Here is a 16,999-nt window from a genome sequence, read left to right as displayed (position 1 = left end):
TATTATTATTCGTTGCCTGAAGAATACCTTCCAAAAAGCATGTGCTTGGTGAGCCGGTGTTGCATGAGAGTATGGACCGTGATGATCACTTACCATCATATCATCCATTCGCTCGTATGTCCGCCTAATAAAGAATAAAAAAGGACAAAACATTTGATTTTCCCTAAGTTGTATGCTATTTTTATTATTATGTAAACAATTTTGATTGAATAATATATGTTAGAATAGGTACCCAAAAGCAAATAGATACGTACCAGTAAATACATTTTCACTCTCCAGAACAACTTCATCCAACGACTTTTGAGTTTTGAAATTCAGCGAAATTTTATTGGGTCGACTTCTGGGTTTGTTTGCGAAAGGTACAACGTCTGGCATGCTAGGTTTCTTCTGGCCCTCTTTGCTGGGAGGTGATATCATATTGTGGTCTTCTTCGGGAACAGCGGTGAACAGAAGGGACTTGTCCCTTTTCATACCACCCTGGATCTGGGTCTTTTCCTTTTCAGTTTCTTGGGCCTAAAAGTGCATGAATACGAACTATTTATTCTTTATAAAAAAAACTATAGGCTATCATAAAGTTTTAATATGTATATATTCTCATTAAAAACTTTGGCAGATCAGAGTAAATTTTCTTATTTTGAAAATATCGTATTATTCTTAGGGTAATTAAAGATTTGAGTGAAATTGTTCGCCGTCGAAATTTGGTGGAGGTGAAATTGTTCGTCTTTTAATTGTGTCCTTTGACCTTGCTGTGTGAGAATTTGTAGCTAAAGCAATCCACTTAGTATTGAATGTAAGCTGATTAGGTGTCACTAGTAACCTTGTGATAACTTAATAGTATTAGACTACAAGTTATTCGAATGCAAAATAAAGCTTTGACGTTTTCTAACATTTCGAAAATACATTATGAAGACTATATTGTTCATCACCGACTCTATTCCCCATGCTACACTAAATAATTATTATTATAATAATTATTATCATTCGTTATTTTAAAATCTTTAACTACCTGCGTATTGCTCTCCTTTCCTACTTAAAGTTTACATATTTGATGGGTTTTCAATAACTGAATAGTAATGCTCAAAATAGAAATATTTATAGTGACTAGCGGCAAAGATTTTTTTTCGCGCATCAGACTATACGCTGAGGTCCGGTATCCACCAAAGCAGAGAGAAGAGACGAGAGGAGATAAGCCGCGAAGCTGTCATCTTATTTCCACCAGAGCGGAGAGCAGGTGTGAGTTGTGTTTATAGCAACGATTTCGGGTGTCGGAGTTACGGGATAAGGGCGCGAGAGTGCGGGCGCCCGCCTTCACGCATCTCCGTGCCGCTTGATCACTCTACGCGCCACAAAATTCTATAGACAAATGAGACATCTCCTCTCCTCTCCGCTTGATCCATTTCCACCGAAGCCGAGCGGAGAGGAGATGTGTAAATAACGATATCTGATTGGTTCCTGTTGTCTCCTCTCCGCTCCGCTTTGGTGGATACCGGGCTTTAGGCAGCTATAGCCGTATAGCGCGAACCGAGCCGTTATTAAAAATGATAAACTAATATTTTCGTATTGTAAACATAACAACAATTAGTTGTTTTGTTTACTAGTGAATTAAGAATTATTTGTTGAAATGAAATAGCTAAAATAATAAATATTTTAGCTAATCTAAAATAATAGATAAATAATAGCATAATAACGGTACAATTTTTTATTTAATTGGGGAAATGGGTAACTAACTACTATTAAGAGCCGCATAACATGAACTTCGTTACGTATGAACCTTTAGGTATCCTTTGAATACTAATAATCTAAAAACCGATTTATAAATCCATCCGTGATTCTCTTTGCTTCCCGCATCTATAGTAAATTAGCATTTAATTCTTTTCTTACCTTTTTGAACCCGTTAATCATATCCTCCCCATTTGTGGACAGCTCCTGCAAGATGTCGGATTGTTTCTTGAGCCTGCTGTACGTTTTTCTGCCCACGTAGACTACCAGGACTTGAGCTCCCAGCGGCAAGGGTGTGTCTGTTTGAAGGCTCTCGGCCGGCGACTTTATCCGGTAAGGATCCACGACGGTCAGATATGAAGTTAGGCTTGGTGGGAGTTGCGTTGATATTATCCTAAAACAATTTATGGCGTGTGGTTTCTAATAGCGTGTATGTAAGTATGAAAAGTGATTGGAGTCAAATATTATTGTTAAAAATGTTAAAATCATCCAGTACTAATAAACCACCCAAACTAATAAATAATAGTTTAAAAAAATTAAAAAACACGCTTTTTATAGAAAACGGAAATAAAAAATAGAAATTCAAATATTAAGAATACACACAAGATCTGCCTCATCGATGATAGAGGAAAATTATATAAACTAAGAAAAATCTTATTTTGCAGATTGAAAAATTTTATCAATTCTATATATTGTCATCGGTCCTCAATAAATGTACGAAGTTTGAACGAAATCTGGCCGTTTAAGCTGATAAGAATCGTGTAAAAATAATGACTGCGACGAAAATACTACTTATGCTCTTTGTTTAAAACTAAAGAAGCACAAACAAAATATTACAATTTAATTTATTTCATTTTACAACAATTCTTTAGAATTTCGCAATGCATAAGTATTTAGTACATAATCTGAGATCTTCTAGTAAAAGGATACACATCGCCGAACGAAAGACTTCCCAAGTCCTAACTCGACATAGCCGAATAACAAGTATCGGCGCGATGGTATATAGAAGTGATCCTACTACGATAATAAACAATAATATTATTTTAAATTAAATAATGGCTACGAGAAATAACTGAACAATCCTACCTAACAGAATGGAGAAACAGCAAAGGTTGCAGGCTAACAAAGAATGCGGTTCCGGTGCCGCTAGAGGTTGGCCCGCAACCTGATGAGACTACACAATATACGCACAATTGTAGGTTAAGTCACCGGTCACTGTCCCTTGAACAAGCATCTGTCTATGATAGGTGTAACAGACAGCCCTTTGTGCAGAGGATGTATGGCGGCAGAGGAAACGCCAGAACACGTGCTTATGGAGTGCAGCAGTGTGGCCGAACAACGGGCACAAATACTCCAATCTCCAGCATCGCTTCCGGATGCCTGCAGAAACTTAAAAAGACTGCTAGACTTCTGTAATGATCTGGGCTGGTTGTAGTAAGAAGAGATTTTTAAAAACGCACAATGGCCCAATCAAGACGCTGTGTGTAATCAGCCCAACTAAACTAACTAATAATATTATTTAACTAAATGTTATTTTTTATTGATATAGATTTTCTGCAACAATTATATAAATGTATCTACGTTATACAGACATTATTTTTTATAGCTAGAAATAATATTCCGTAATAGAAAACAAGCCAAGGTATATATCTGTTACGCAATTTAATTTCATACAAGTATTCGCAATCAATTTAAAACGATATTCAACATCTAACTTTAGTATGCACCCGCTATTTTGAATTCGTTAATAAGCTTTAAAATAATTCGAAACAGGTTTCATGTTAAAATAACTGGACACTTATCAAATTGACCTTAATCTATCAGGATTTTTATTGCGTTTTACATTAATTTTGTCACGGACGAGTAAAAAAAGAAGGACTCCGCGCCGTGATATTAGCAAGTGAAGCACCGTTATGCTAGTGTGGGTGCGGCTACGGGGGATCTATTATCCCCCGTAAATTACAGAACTTTTTCTCCCTTAAATAATCATATATGGCCACAAATACTTACATAGTATCGTTTTTACACTTTTTTACAACGCACGACTGCATTTTTAAAATATTTTATTTGACTGATACAATTATGGACTTTCTGAATGGTTGCAGACAACAGAGTGATTCTATTAAATAAATCATACATACTTATTGTTGTACAGGACGACAGCACCCAAAACACCTTTATTTCTTCGACAGTGCTCCAAAATCTGCATAGACTCCATGTATATAGATGTGGCACTCTGTAACCAATACATATAGTAAAAATTTCTATTGTTTTAGCAGTCATACAGTCAAAGTTACAATTATATGGAAACAAACAAATCAAATCCCAATAATTTATACTTATAGGTAAATTAAATAGAAGAAATTGAGATATGATTTTAATGTGAATTATTTTGCGGAAGCGGATGACAATTGAGCGTACGGGCCATCTGATGGGAAGTGATTACCACCGTTATAAGCGGCGGGACTGCCTAAGTAAAAATTTAAATTTAGTTTAGTATGAAACGTGCATTGATATAACATAAGTTTGAAATAGGTTAGTAATTACAGAATCGCGATTGGCGACGAAGTATAATCCGGCTAAGTTTGAAAGCGAACAGTTGCTTAAAAACGTAGTGGATTTCGACTATCTCCGTTTTTTACAAGATTATAGACGTCATCTGTCAATCTATCAATGACTGCACGTTTCATACAATCGAGTATATCGCTTTTTTCTTAGAGAGTTTCGTTAGGCTGACCGCCGAAACTATCTGGCAACACCAGAGGAATCACAACAACAACGTTGTCGGCAATTTAGGTTAAACAGTTTATTAAAGTTACGCGATGACTGACGGGCATCGTTCATATTATTTTTAGCATAATAAGCGTTGAGATTTATTTATTTATATAGATTTATTTATTAATACATTCTTCTCCTTTTCTATAAAAATAAAATAAAACAGAGTTTAATGTAGAATCTTAATAAAATGTACAAGGAAAATGTTTTTCCATCACTAAAAGAGGGACGTCGAGATAGGACATGAAGATTCTCTTGTTCTAAGAAGATTTTTTGTCGAAATCAATGTTAAGGCGAAGGATAAACAGAAAACATGTAAACAAGGTGTTTTTAGACAAGTTTTGTGGTGAAAATATAGGATTTGGAGCTATGAACACTACTTTATCCTGTTACACATACCCTTAAGTTTTACTTGTAGGTTGCTAATGCTTATTGTTGGTTAAAGTTAGCACTCCAGAGCTATTATGAACTACCAGTTTTCTTTGCAGTTAAACAATTTTTTTCTCGGCATCATGCATTTGTTTAGTATACTACTATCATAAAAGTTGTTCTTATAGATTTTACTTTTTTATGTATGTACATTTATTCAGATTAGTAATCAATAATGAGGGTTGTAAGCAATTAAGCAGTTTGCGCCTGTTAAAATGTTACATTTTCGAACCCAAGATGTTTGAAAATATTGGCTTTGTTACATAGGAGCCGTGAACTCATATCGCTCAAGGTCGCCGGCACTTAGTGTCGCTTTAATCATATTTGAGTGAAATGTACGCCTATTTCTTAGCGACATTAAGTCACGATGTCGAGATACCGTTAAGCCGATAGGAAGCAGGTGCCTATCGAATACTCGAAACGAAACCCGATTTTCTACTTATTTATTTTATTTATATAAAAGGAGTACAAACGAGCGTACGGGTCACCTGATGTTATGTGATCACCGCCGTCCACATGCTCTTGCAACACCAGAGGAATCACAGGACCGTTTCCGGCCTTTTAGGAAGGTGTACGCGCTTTTTTTGAAGATACCCAAGAAGTACTATTTGTGTCGTATCGTCCCGGAAACACCGCACAAGGAAGCTCATTCCACAGCTTTGTAGTGCGTGGAAGAAAGCTCCTTGAAAACCGCACTGTGGTGGACCGCCACACATCCAGATGGTGGGGATGATATCCTAATTTGTGGTGTGTCGTGGGAAGGTGGAATTCGGCTTGACCTTCGTAACATTATTTCGGTCTTATACTGTTTCCACAATACCTGCACGTATAGTTGAAACGCTAGCGACTTCTGCAGCGAGTCATTCATATAGTATGAATATAATTTTTTTTAAATAAAATACTCCAAGTTCATTGTTTCTGTCGTTAAAAGGTTAAGGTAAAACGTAGTGATTATATTCTGTTTGGGTTAAGGCGGTTGCCTCTCGTCCGGCCGTGAGGCACCGGTTTGAACTCCGCCAAGTTTTATATTACGGACAGTGAAAAACTGCGAGGAAACCTATATATACTCGTTAAGAAATTCAAAGGTAGCGTGTGTAGTTGCCCAACTCCAACTGGGCTCAAAAGCACCTATGGCGTTTTCACTCAAATAGGCGAAAATAAGAAAACACCAAACCAAAACCACGGTAGTAACTTAGATCAAGAGAGTAGAAAATTTAGAGGACTGTATGATACTTCATTTTACCATTTATTGGCAAAAACATAAAAGTATCACCTTTTATAAACATTAAACAAAACCTATGAAGTCAAAGTCAAAAATACTTTATTGATATAAAACCAACAGATTGCTCGTCAAAGTCACTCATTAAAAATACAATTGAAATACGACTACATGCTGATGTCACAAAAGTTTATTCATATATACTTTTTAGAAATTAGATAAGCCAACCAGGTTTTTAAAAAGGGATAGATAAGTTATTTTATTTACAATACTGCTATTTTAGCAGTAAGTAAACATACTTTAACTATATAAGAGTGGATTTCTGCAACATCCTTCTAACTGCCTAATCCAAAACTTTATTAATATCCGCTGATATTACAGAGGCAACTCAAAGCTAAGTTTCTTTTCTAGCATTATATTAGCTTTGAACTCAAAATATTCGTGTCAAAACAGTTTGATAAAGTGAACAGATAGTCTAATCAAACAAGTTATAATTAATACATACACTTCACCGTTATCTAGTTGGATTAGATGTTGATACAATGTATTGCTATACAAGTTGTCTGACTACTTTGGCTCCCGCGCGGTTATTTACGAGCGCTTTCAATGTACGATCTAAATAATTGACCCTGTAACTGTGCACTCAGCCTAGCGAAACTCTCGATTCACTCGAAAAGCGATTCACTCGATTGTATGAAACGTGCAGTCATTGATAGATTGACAGATGACGGCTATAATCTTGTAAAAAAACAGAGAGAGCCGAAATCCACTACGTTTTAAGAAACTGTTCGCTTTCAAACGAATTACACTTCGTCGCCAATCGCAATACTGTGATAAGTACCTACTACTATGTCAATTTTATGTCAAATCACTGCGTTTCATTCTGCGCTCTTCTAATTATTTATTATAAAAAAAACTTCTGTCACATTGACAGTCAGGTCGTATATATATTAAAATTCTATGACAGAAACCGCAGAAACAACTGTCGTTTTATAAATACACCTCGCCCTTGTTAGACAGAATAAATGGATTAAAATTATGTTTCGGCAGTACAGACGACATTATCTATATGTTATACTGTCATATCATAATTAGTTTAGCGATGGCTTAGAAACGATATCTTGCAGTCGTTAAGGTGTTATTGTTTACATTTCAGGGCAACTCAAGTGTTTATATACAACGTTATCGAACAAACAAACAGATAAATTATCGAGCAACATAGTTGTACTTATAACTGTCTAACCGAGAATATTACATGGATATTATTGTGCAAAGAATTAGTATTCTTGGGATTAGTTAGCATATCACAGGATCGAATATAAATGGGCTCTACACTTACCTTTTAAAATCATAGATTATTATTAAAAAATGAAAATGTACATATGTATGTACGCAAGAAGTGACACTTCTTTGGCCTAACGAAGCAAAAATCATTAAAATGATTTATTCCTCGTGCTATTAGAAGCGCGTATAAAGAAGTATAACTTCAAAAACATAACATAAACATATATTTTTTTTATACAAAGATCACATTAGAAATGTTAAATCTGTTTTACAAAATCTCAAAATAGACCTGAAACCTACCTGTTACATCAATCTACACGGCGTCCAGCTGAAGGAAAATGAAGCGACGTTTGATATAGAAGTTAATAGCAATAAGGCGCAGTTTACCGTGCCGTGTGGGGGCCGTAGAGTGAGAAGGAATGCGAAGGCTTTCGTAGAAACACAGTATCAGACCCAATTGCTAAATGAGCTTCTGTTGGGTTATAGAGATGCTGAATTTTGTGTTATTCGTAAGTTCGTTGTATATTTTTTGTGAACGTGAACCTAAGTGTAAAAAATAATCGAATACAAAGATGGAGCTCGCAACTATTTATTTTCTAAGCAATTAACAATCTGTCTTAAGTTTTGATAACCAATTACGTTTTTATTACTCATGGTTATTTACAGAAAAGCTGTTTCATGAATGACTTTTGCAAATTTCTAGCTTAATTATTTTAATTTAAATTTGTGTTGTGCTATTGATAATTTTATCTGAAGAAATTTACGGTAGCCAGTAGTTATATTTTGTGTAGAAATAAATGAAGGAACAGATAAATTTGATATTAAGTGGCCTCATCTGTCCAGTATAGTGACAATATTAGCGATAAGGCATCGTAAAATGGGACAGTGTCATAATATTACCAGTAAGACACTCCTTTGCACAGGATGCCGGCTAGATTATGGGTAATACAACGACGTCTATTTCTGCCATGAAGCAGTAATGTGTAAACGTTATTGTGTTTCGGCCTGAATGGCGCCGCAGCTAGTGAAATTACTGGGCAAAAAAGACTTAACAGCCGCTCAGAATATTTGGGTTTTTCAAGAATCCTGAGTGCAGTGCCATTGTTCTGCCATTGTAATCGCCAAGCTGTATCAGTTACCATCTACTGAACGTCATGATCGTCTCGGCCCTTATTTTCATAATAAAATGTAACAATTATATTTCAAACAGTAAGTCAACTCTGCGACTGAACGACGAAACGATAGGGTGTGGTATGAAAGGGAGCGACGTCCCCCTCCTACCCGCGATGTCCTCGGTCGACCAATTCTCTATATTGCGTTACGGTAGCGCATATGTCTTTCCGCTATCATCTCGTCCCGTCGAAGTGCGTTTTCTGAGCGAAAACATCTGGAAACACGTATTCATCTGGTCAAGGGCACGTGCTAGATACGGCTTTTCAGCTACTTCAAACCGCCACGACTCGAGTAACCCGTCTCCATTTCTGGGACCTTCTAGTAGACCAGTTCAATACGGTTTTATACTAACTCACTTCTAATATTGTATAATAAAACCGGATTTAGTATGTCTCTGACGCAGCGACAGTGAATTTAATCACAATATTATACTTACAACATGTTAAACAATTCAGCTCTTGTGTAATTAATTAGTACTACTTCTTAATAATATATTTTGAAATACATACAATAAATAAATTGTACAAATATAGTAACTATAACCTTATTTAACATTTATCATTAGAATTACCTATTGTTCGCAAATAAACAAATTTATAATAAAAAAAATGGTTGCTGTGTGTTAACCGTAAATGAGAGAGATATGTTATTATACTTTTCTTCAGGATTTTAGACGAACTATAAATCTCTATTACATCATTTTGGTGTATCTCAGAGGTTGAGTCTACGTCAGCCATGTAAGGTTATTTACTTGGTTGCAATAAATTGTTTTTTCATATAAAAAAAAATATTGGGGTTTTTTCACAATGTACAACTTATGTTAACGATGGAGTTTGGACTGAAGTCTGATTGAAGTTTTAGTTAATAGTATACAAGCACAGTTTAAGCAATCTGGGGTAATATATTACAGAACATGAGGTTAAATCACATAAATTTTTATTAAATCATGTGGGCCAATCCCGGCGGCACTGCAATGCCGGGCCGACCCGTGACAGGAGTGGAGCGAGCCCCTAACACCCCGTCATTTTACAAAAATCAGTTTAATATACTGGTCCCGCTATGCGGGAACTTTCAGATATTAAGCTGAAAAGAACAGATACTACACTTTGATCTTAGCCAAAAGGCCGAGAAGCGATAGCCGTCCAAACGCCAATGTAGACAGTCACTAGTTTACAATAAATTCAAATAGCGCGTCGTAAGATTACGCTAACAATGTGATACCGCCATCTGTGGGCGTTCATACAAACTAACGAGAAGCTCTCTTATCATAAAATATGTTGCGGGCTCGACCTATCTACTACCAAGCTCTACACTCGTTGAACTTTAAATAAAATAAAAACTTAACTTGTATTTTAATATGAATATTTTGATATTTAAATAAATAATAATATAAATATATATATACTATAATTAATAAATGTATATAAGTATACATATTTTTCAATATTTGGTTATTTCACTTTACTTTATTAGTTTACTTGCTAAAATATTTTTTTATTTTATATACGTAACTATCTCACCCGACAGACGTTCTTCTGTGCATAATTAAAACTCTTGCGAGTGGAATTTCGTAAAATAATGTATATTTCTTACCTATATTATTTTCATAAATGAAATCAGAGCGAAATCTGGGGCATCTCGTAACAGGTCAGGAAGAATGTACTATGTAAAATTAATACAAAATAAGTACCAGAAATCGGTGTCAAAGGCTTGGATTAAAGTGGTTTTGTAAATCCTCTTGAAAGAAACTACTTATCAGCTTTAAACAATACCTTCGGTAAACTCAACATCGGCACCCGCTGGAAGATATGGCAGCCATACTGCAGCACTGGGAGGTAAGTCTCGAAGATCTGATAAAGCTTCTCCGCGAGTCGCTTCTGGTCTTCCATGGTGACGGCCAGGGTTTGCAGGTCGCCGTGGTACACTTTGATCATAGACGTGAGCAGATTAGCTCGGTTCTTCAACACCCAGTCTGGTATATTTCGATCGCTGCCAACAGCCTGATGAAAAAAACTTCTTTAATTATTAAAAAAGAATAACGTTATATACGAAAAACTCAAAACCTATACATAACATGCTAAAGAAAATGGAATGTAGACGAAGTATGACAACATGGCTGAAGTTTGTGAATTATTTTGAAATAAAAGACCTATCTATATCTATCTATATGGTATTCTGAGGGCATTTTCTCACAGGTTCCATTATCAGTACCTGAACCACTGCTGTTTGATACATGTGCTGACAAGTCGGTCCTGTCCTAGATTAGGAAGGGTTAGCTTTTAAGATATCTTGTACTAACACTAGGTTTTAAGGTATATTGTTACTAACACATAATGATCCTTTGTTGGTCGAAATAAAGAATTTATTATATTATTATTATTAATCAGTTAACCATATTGAGTACAAGTTTATAGTACGAGTATACCTACTTAAAACTATATCTTCTTAATATATATAAATAACGTGACACGTTGTTTGTCCGCGATGGACTCCTAAACTAATGAACAGATTTTAATGGGGATTACTTCATGGAGTGCAGTTTGGTCCAACTTGAGTGATATGATAGTTTTTATTTCGATTTGGGACCCATAATTAGTTTTATTTTCAATATTTGTTTTGTATGGAAATATTATCTATGAGAGAATTTAGTGACTCGGTCCTGTGTTGCCCTCATTCCACCTACTCCGGCGATCTTGACCAGATCGGCGGTCCATCTTGTAAGGGGCCTACGAACACTACGTCTTCCGGTACGTGGTCGCCATTCGAGGACTTTACTGTCCCAACGGCCACCTGTCCGTCAAGCTATGTCCACTGCCACTTCAGTTTCGCAACCACCTTTTATCATGTAAGTAAAACATTGTAAATTGTGTTTGGTGACAGTGCTAATAAGAAACCATCGGCATGGACATTATTCTCATTGATTTCTTAAGGTTTAAATAGACTGAAAATAAATGAAGGTACTTCGTAGAGACAATGGAGTTCTGACGGGCGCTCAAATATTCAAGAGTTTGTTCCGACAGCTTAAATTAGTTAACTCAACAAGTTATAGTGGGTAGTAATAGGGTTGTTAAGCGCACTCATCTATATTTATACAATCTGCTTGTAATTCTAAGTTTTTAACGGTGAACATTATAAAGAAATCTATATATATAAAAATGAATAGCTGTTCGTTACTCTCACTAAAACTCGAGAACGGCTGCACCGATATGGCTAATTTTGGTCTTGAATTCTTTGTGGAAGCCCAGAGAAGGTTTATATGGTGAATAAATATGAAAATGCTGAAAATTAAATGAAAGCAACAATTTTGTTTATCCTTTGATGTGTCCTCCGTCGTTTGAAAAGAAATTGAAAGAATAGATTAAAATGAATAACTAATTAGAATCGTTATAATATCTTTCTAACTTTCTCAGGAATATAATAATTATTGTAGTATGATACATTTTATGTACGATTTAATATTTCGTAGGTCTGAGAATCAGTCAGTTTAATTATTGATATTTCACTTATAACTTTATATGGCAATACGTTTGCTGGGTCAGCTAGTACTTAATAAAATGATAAACTCGCGTAATAGATAAACTGCAGCTCCATAAGTTTAAATGTGGGTTAATATTATAAAAGGAGGTTTCATGAAAGGTAAAGATCCAAAGAACTCATAAGTGTCGAATACCATCTAGTTCAGATTCGTGCATACATACTCAATATTTCCGTACTGTTCCGTATCATGCAGTTCGATGCAGTTTGCCGAAAGTATGGTATTGGACCATCTAAAAGTCAAAAATCAACCAAACCAGGCAATCAATCATCTGTTTTTTTTATGGAAGAGAGAATAAACGAGCGTACGGTTCAAGTGATGCTATGTGACCACGTCGCCCAAATTTTCTTGCATCACCAGAGGAATCGCAAGAGCATTGCCGGCCCTTTAAAAAGCCTAAGATATTTTTGGTCAGATTGCCCGAACCGACTAGACAATTTGGAGAAACTGATTGTAGTGAGAAAGATAGAGGGCAAAAAAAATACCACGGGACGGAGCAAAAAAGCGAAAACCTTCTAGAAAAAGCACATGAAGATTCAAATAGACGAAGAGCTTGAAGGACTTGAAGCTAGCGTACTGGACATATGATTTATTTACGTTAAATATTAACAAATAAAATATAAACAGAGACGGACAATCGGCACATATATTCAATAACCGTGATTTAAAATGTTATGTATTCATATTCGTAATAATTAAAAGAGTCACTTGAACAAACTGATCGAAACATTGTTACCCGTAAAGACATTTATCGTACAAATCTACTTGGTCATACCAACCATGTTTTCTTTTTCAAATCCTAATAATAACTGTCAGAGTATATTACACATATTTATCTGATTAATTGCTGAAGAGCACAGTATTATTATACTTCTAATCCAATCTCATTTGAGGTCGCGAAAGGAGGCTCAGACGAGGCCTTAGGGGCCATCCATAAATTACATCACAAGTTAAGGGGGAGGGAGGGGTCTACGAAGTTTGTGTGACATTTTTTCAAAACATAATAATTACTTGAAATGTAAAATTGCGAAACATGTGATACCACACTAGGTATCCTCAGGAGGGCCTTACAAATATGACCAGCTGTAGACAAGGACGGGGGAGGGGTAACAAAATCATGAAATTCGTGTGACGTACTTTATGGATAGTCTCTAATAATTTAAGAATATAGGTTTGTATATTACTGAAATTATATTATTAAAAAACACAATAACAGCTATTTTACAGCAATAATACAAGAGATGAAAAAAAAATCTACAGATGAACATAATATCTTTTCTTTAATGAAAATAAGGGACGAGACGAGCATACAAGAAAATATTACGATTAAATTCGCATTAGAATAAAATACAAGCAAATAAGAAAACGAGATTTTACAATAAACAATCTAATTCGTCAGGTAGTTGCCACGAAAGCCTTAATCTCAAATAGCCTTGTCGTAAATATAAAGTTACGCAATCGACCGCAAGAAATGGTACAACTTTATTTGCTCTCGTCAATTTTATATTAAGAATGCTCTGATTTTTGTACGAGTTCACCTTATTCAATGCAGGCTTTGTTTAACATCACTTGACATAGGAAGCCGAATAATTTCATTGACATTACAGCGGGACTGGCATTTAAACTCAAATGTCACTGGGCAACTTAGTATGAAATCTACAGGAAAAAAAATAGTATGTTAAATAAATGTTTGTAATTCATGAATATATAAGTCGCATTAATGGGGATAACTAATAAAGAAAATTTGAATATTACTAAAATATTAAGGTTTATTATGATAATAAGGAACCGATACAAATGTTTAAGACATTTTTCTTCTTAGCAAATATCATTTTATTCATAACCGTAAGGTCTGCTGGGCAAAAAGCCTCCCCTTATTTTCTCCATTCTACCCAGTTTCCTGCAAAGACCCACCAATCAGCCCTATAGGTGTCTCGGTCGTCTCGTAATCTTTTGCGAGGTCGGCCCCTAGGTGTCTCTTTCCCTGGATTGATTGATAATGATTTAGCAAAAATGATTTATTAAGCATCATCTGGTGATGACTGAATATGTCTGACGAAGAGTCAAAATATAATTTAGTCGGTCAAACACCATCAACATGATGGTGATTGACCGACTAAATTATATTATTGATAACAAATTGAGCAAAACTTGCTTAATGTACACATTTAAATTATTCATCTTTACATTTTATTGCCATGATTAAAAAAATAGATCATCTTCTTCGCGTGCTTTCAGTCAGTCTGCTTTGTAAAATCAACTTTTTATTGTTCGCGAGGGGAAATAGTTCTGCCGCACTCGCGATGCCAGTCCACTCTCGGATGTTGCGCAGTCAAGACTTTTTTCTGCGACCTACGCCTCTTCTTCCGGCAACTTTTCCCATCATTATGAGTTGTAGGAGTTTGTACCTACCGTGCCCCAAATATGTGACTTTCCTCATCTTGATGGTTTGCATGAGTTCGCGGTTTTGATTGACGCGGCGCAGAACTTCCACATTCGTGATCTTGTGAGTCCAACTAATGGCCAACATACGTCTATATTTACACATTTCGAAAGCTTCTATACGTTTCCTAAGGCCTTTTTTAAAAGTCCACGCCTCACATCCGTAGTATGGGCCAGATGTAACAGCACAGTAAACAAGTGCGCAAGGAAATCTTAAGATGGCGGTTGCAAAGTACTTTTTTCATTTTACTAAAGGTGCTAAATTTTTCAGAGGATTCTGGTGCGTAGTATATGTATATACGTGAATCATCAAACCGAGAATCGACAGTTTTTTTTCATAGAGGCCATTGAGTCTCAAGGTTGAAACGATATAACCACATTCCATCTTATATTTTTCAACTACGCATGAATATTTAGATTTATTGGTTACGAATGGCAAAGTATTCTGTTATAAAAAACAAACGATTTTACATTTTCGAGGTAATCTATTCGGTCCATACAGCCTATAGGATTGTCTGTCAGTGATAAAGAAGTAAAATAAAACTCCTTCCATGAAGCCCGACTTTCCCTTTAACCAGAGAGTCCAGTTGCTGTATGTTAGTTCTTGATGATTACTTAAAATTTTTGTTATTTTATTTTTATTTACCGACTTCGAAAAGGAGAAGGTAATCAATTCGATTGGTATTATTTATGTATGTACTCCGATTACGCTGAGATTTATTTCTCGGCATTCGTCCCACGACTATGCCACATGGATGGTAAGTACCTTAAATATTGTAGATGTAACACTTTAAAAGAAGATTTTATTAAAAAAAATAAATGCAATCATAGATTACCTGATTGAACCAGGAATTGAATATGAAAATAATATCAGTTATATATCCTAACAGCAATGTCAACTTTTCATTTTTCTGAATTCAATTTTACATCAAATGTACCAATCAAATTACCAGTGAGAGGCTCCTTTGCACAGGATGCCGGCTAGATTATGGGAACCAAAACGGCGCCTATTTCTGCCGTGAAGCAGTAATGTGTAAGCATTACTGTGTTTTGGTTTGAAGGGCGCCGTAGCTAGTGAAATTACTGGGCAATCGAGACTTAACATCTTATGTCTCAAGGTGTGGAGCGCAATTGTGGTGCTGCTCTGAATTTTTGGATTTTCAAGAATCCTGAGCGGCACTGCATTATAATGGGCAGGGCGTATCAGTTACCATCAGCTGAACGTCTTGCTCGTCTCGTTCCTTATTTTCATAAAAAAATGTTAAATTCATATTCCTTTATGTAGCATAAAATAAGCCTTATGACGAAGCCTTTATGATAAAGCTAAAGGGTAGTTTTCGTGTAGCGAGTTTGATTCCAGTTTGAATCACGCCTATATTTAAGTGGACTTGTGAACAGCCTCTTTAATAGTATTTCCCAGTGAACTTTAATCTCCTTTGTCATCCCCTTGTAGGTCAAAGTTTCAAAAATGCTCGAACAAATATTTATAAATTATTTCTTATCAAGTACCTAAATACAAAGTTTCATGGTTCTATCTTCGATAATGACTAATTAGTATTTCAACCCCTCAATTTATATTTTGCAATAAAAGGTAGCCTATGTTCCTTTTCAAGCTCTAGTCTATATCTGTACTAAATTTTATTATGTTTATGCGTGAAAGCGTAACAAACAAACTTACATTCACATTTATAATATTCGTAGGGATTTATTACATATTCTCTGTGCTGACGTCGAATAAGTAGATCACTTATGAGCTCGGTAGTCGTGGTCTTATCTTATACTTCGATAAGCTACCGAAAGCGTTCTATTATAATCAATTTATAAATATTTTATCTATAAATTATAAATAGGAAACAATTGAATTTCTGTTTTTAATCAACAAACTTAAAAACCACTAGATTGATTTAAGAAATTCTTTCAGGTTTAGTATGGTATATTATCACCGAATAACTTAAAATACTAATTATTTACAATTTTGAAAATAAGGGGCGAGACGAGCAGGACGTTCAGCTGAAGGTAATTGATACACCCTGCCCATTACAATGCAGTGCCTCTCAGGAATCTTGAAAAACCCCAAAAATTCTGAGCGGCACTACAACTGCGCTCGTCACCTTGAGACATAATATGTTAAGTCTCATTTGCCCAGTAATTTCACTAGCTACGGCGCCCTTCAGACCGAAACACAGTAATGCTTACACATTAGTGCTTCACGGCAGAAATAGGCGCCGTTGTGGTACCCATAATCTAGCCGTATAGTAAATAAGTAAACATCGTAGCCAATATCAGTTCGCAATACTAGGCTCTTAAAAAGCCTAGGAGTCGTTTACTTTTTTAAACACTATCAAATTTAGTCGGAAAGAAATAAATGAGAGCGATAAGTTTATATTAACCTTATAGGGATGTTTGAGGCTTAGATAATTTAT

General features: G+C 35.5%; 1 protein-coding gene and 1 non-coding gene across 3 annotated transcripts in view; both read right to left on the bottom strand.

Moving 5' to 3' along the window:
* LOC126979144 (uncharacterized) overlaps positions 1-16,999 on the bottom strand; it is a 31,453-nt gene that overhangs the window by 7,188 nt on the left and 7,266 nt on the right. For both annotated transcript variants that reach the window (XM_050828381.1, XM_050828390.1), the window contains exons 4-7: positions 10,372-10,599; positions 3,861-3,955; positions 1,882-2,113; positions 255-513 (exon numbers count right to left, since the gene is read on the bottom strand). In XM_050828381.1, the coding sequence (XP_050684338.1) occupies positions 255-513; positions 1,882-2,113; positions 3,861-3,955; positions 10,372-10,599 (814 nt within the window). The remainder of the gene's footprint in view (positions 1-254; positions 514-1,881; positions 2,114-3,860; positions 3,956-10,371; positions 10,600-16,999) is intronic.
* On the bottom strand, positions 9,543-9,735 carry LOC126979665 (U2 spliceosomal RNA). Its single transcript, XR_007732863.1, has one exon. It is a non-coding gene; the product is annotated as a U2 spliceosomal RNA (small nuclear RNA).

The sequence above is a fragment of the Leptidea sinapis genome, chromosome 3, assembly GCF_905404315.1.
Source record: "Leptidea sinapis chromosome 3, ilLepSina1.1, whole genome shotgun sequence".
Classification (NCBI taxonomy): Eukaryota; Metazoa; Arthropoda; class Insecta; order Lepidoptera; family Pieridae; genus Leptidea; species Leptidea sinapis.
Note: the sequence above shows the minus strand (reverse complement) of the source record. Positions and strands in the feature narration are given on the sequence as shown.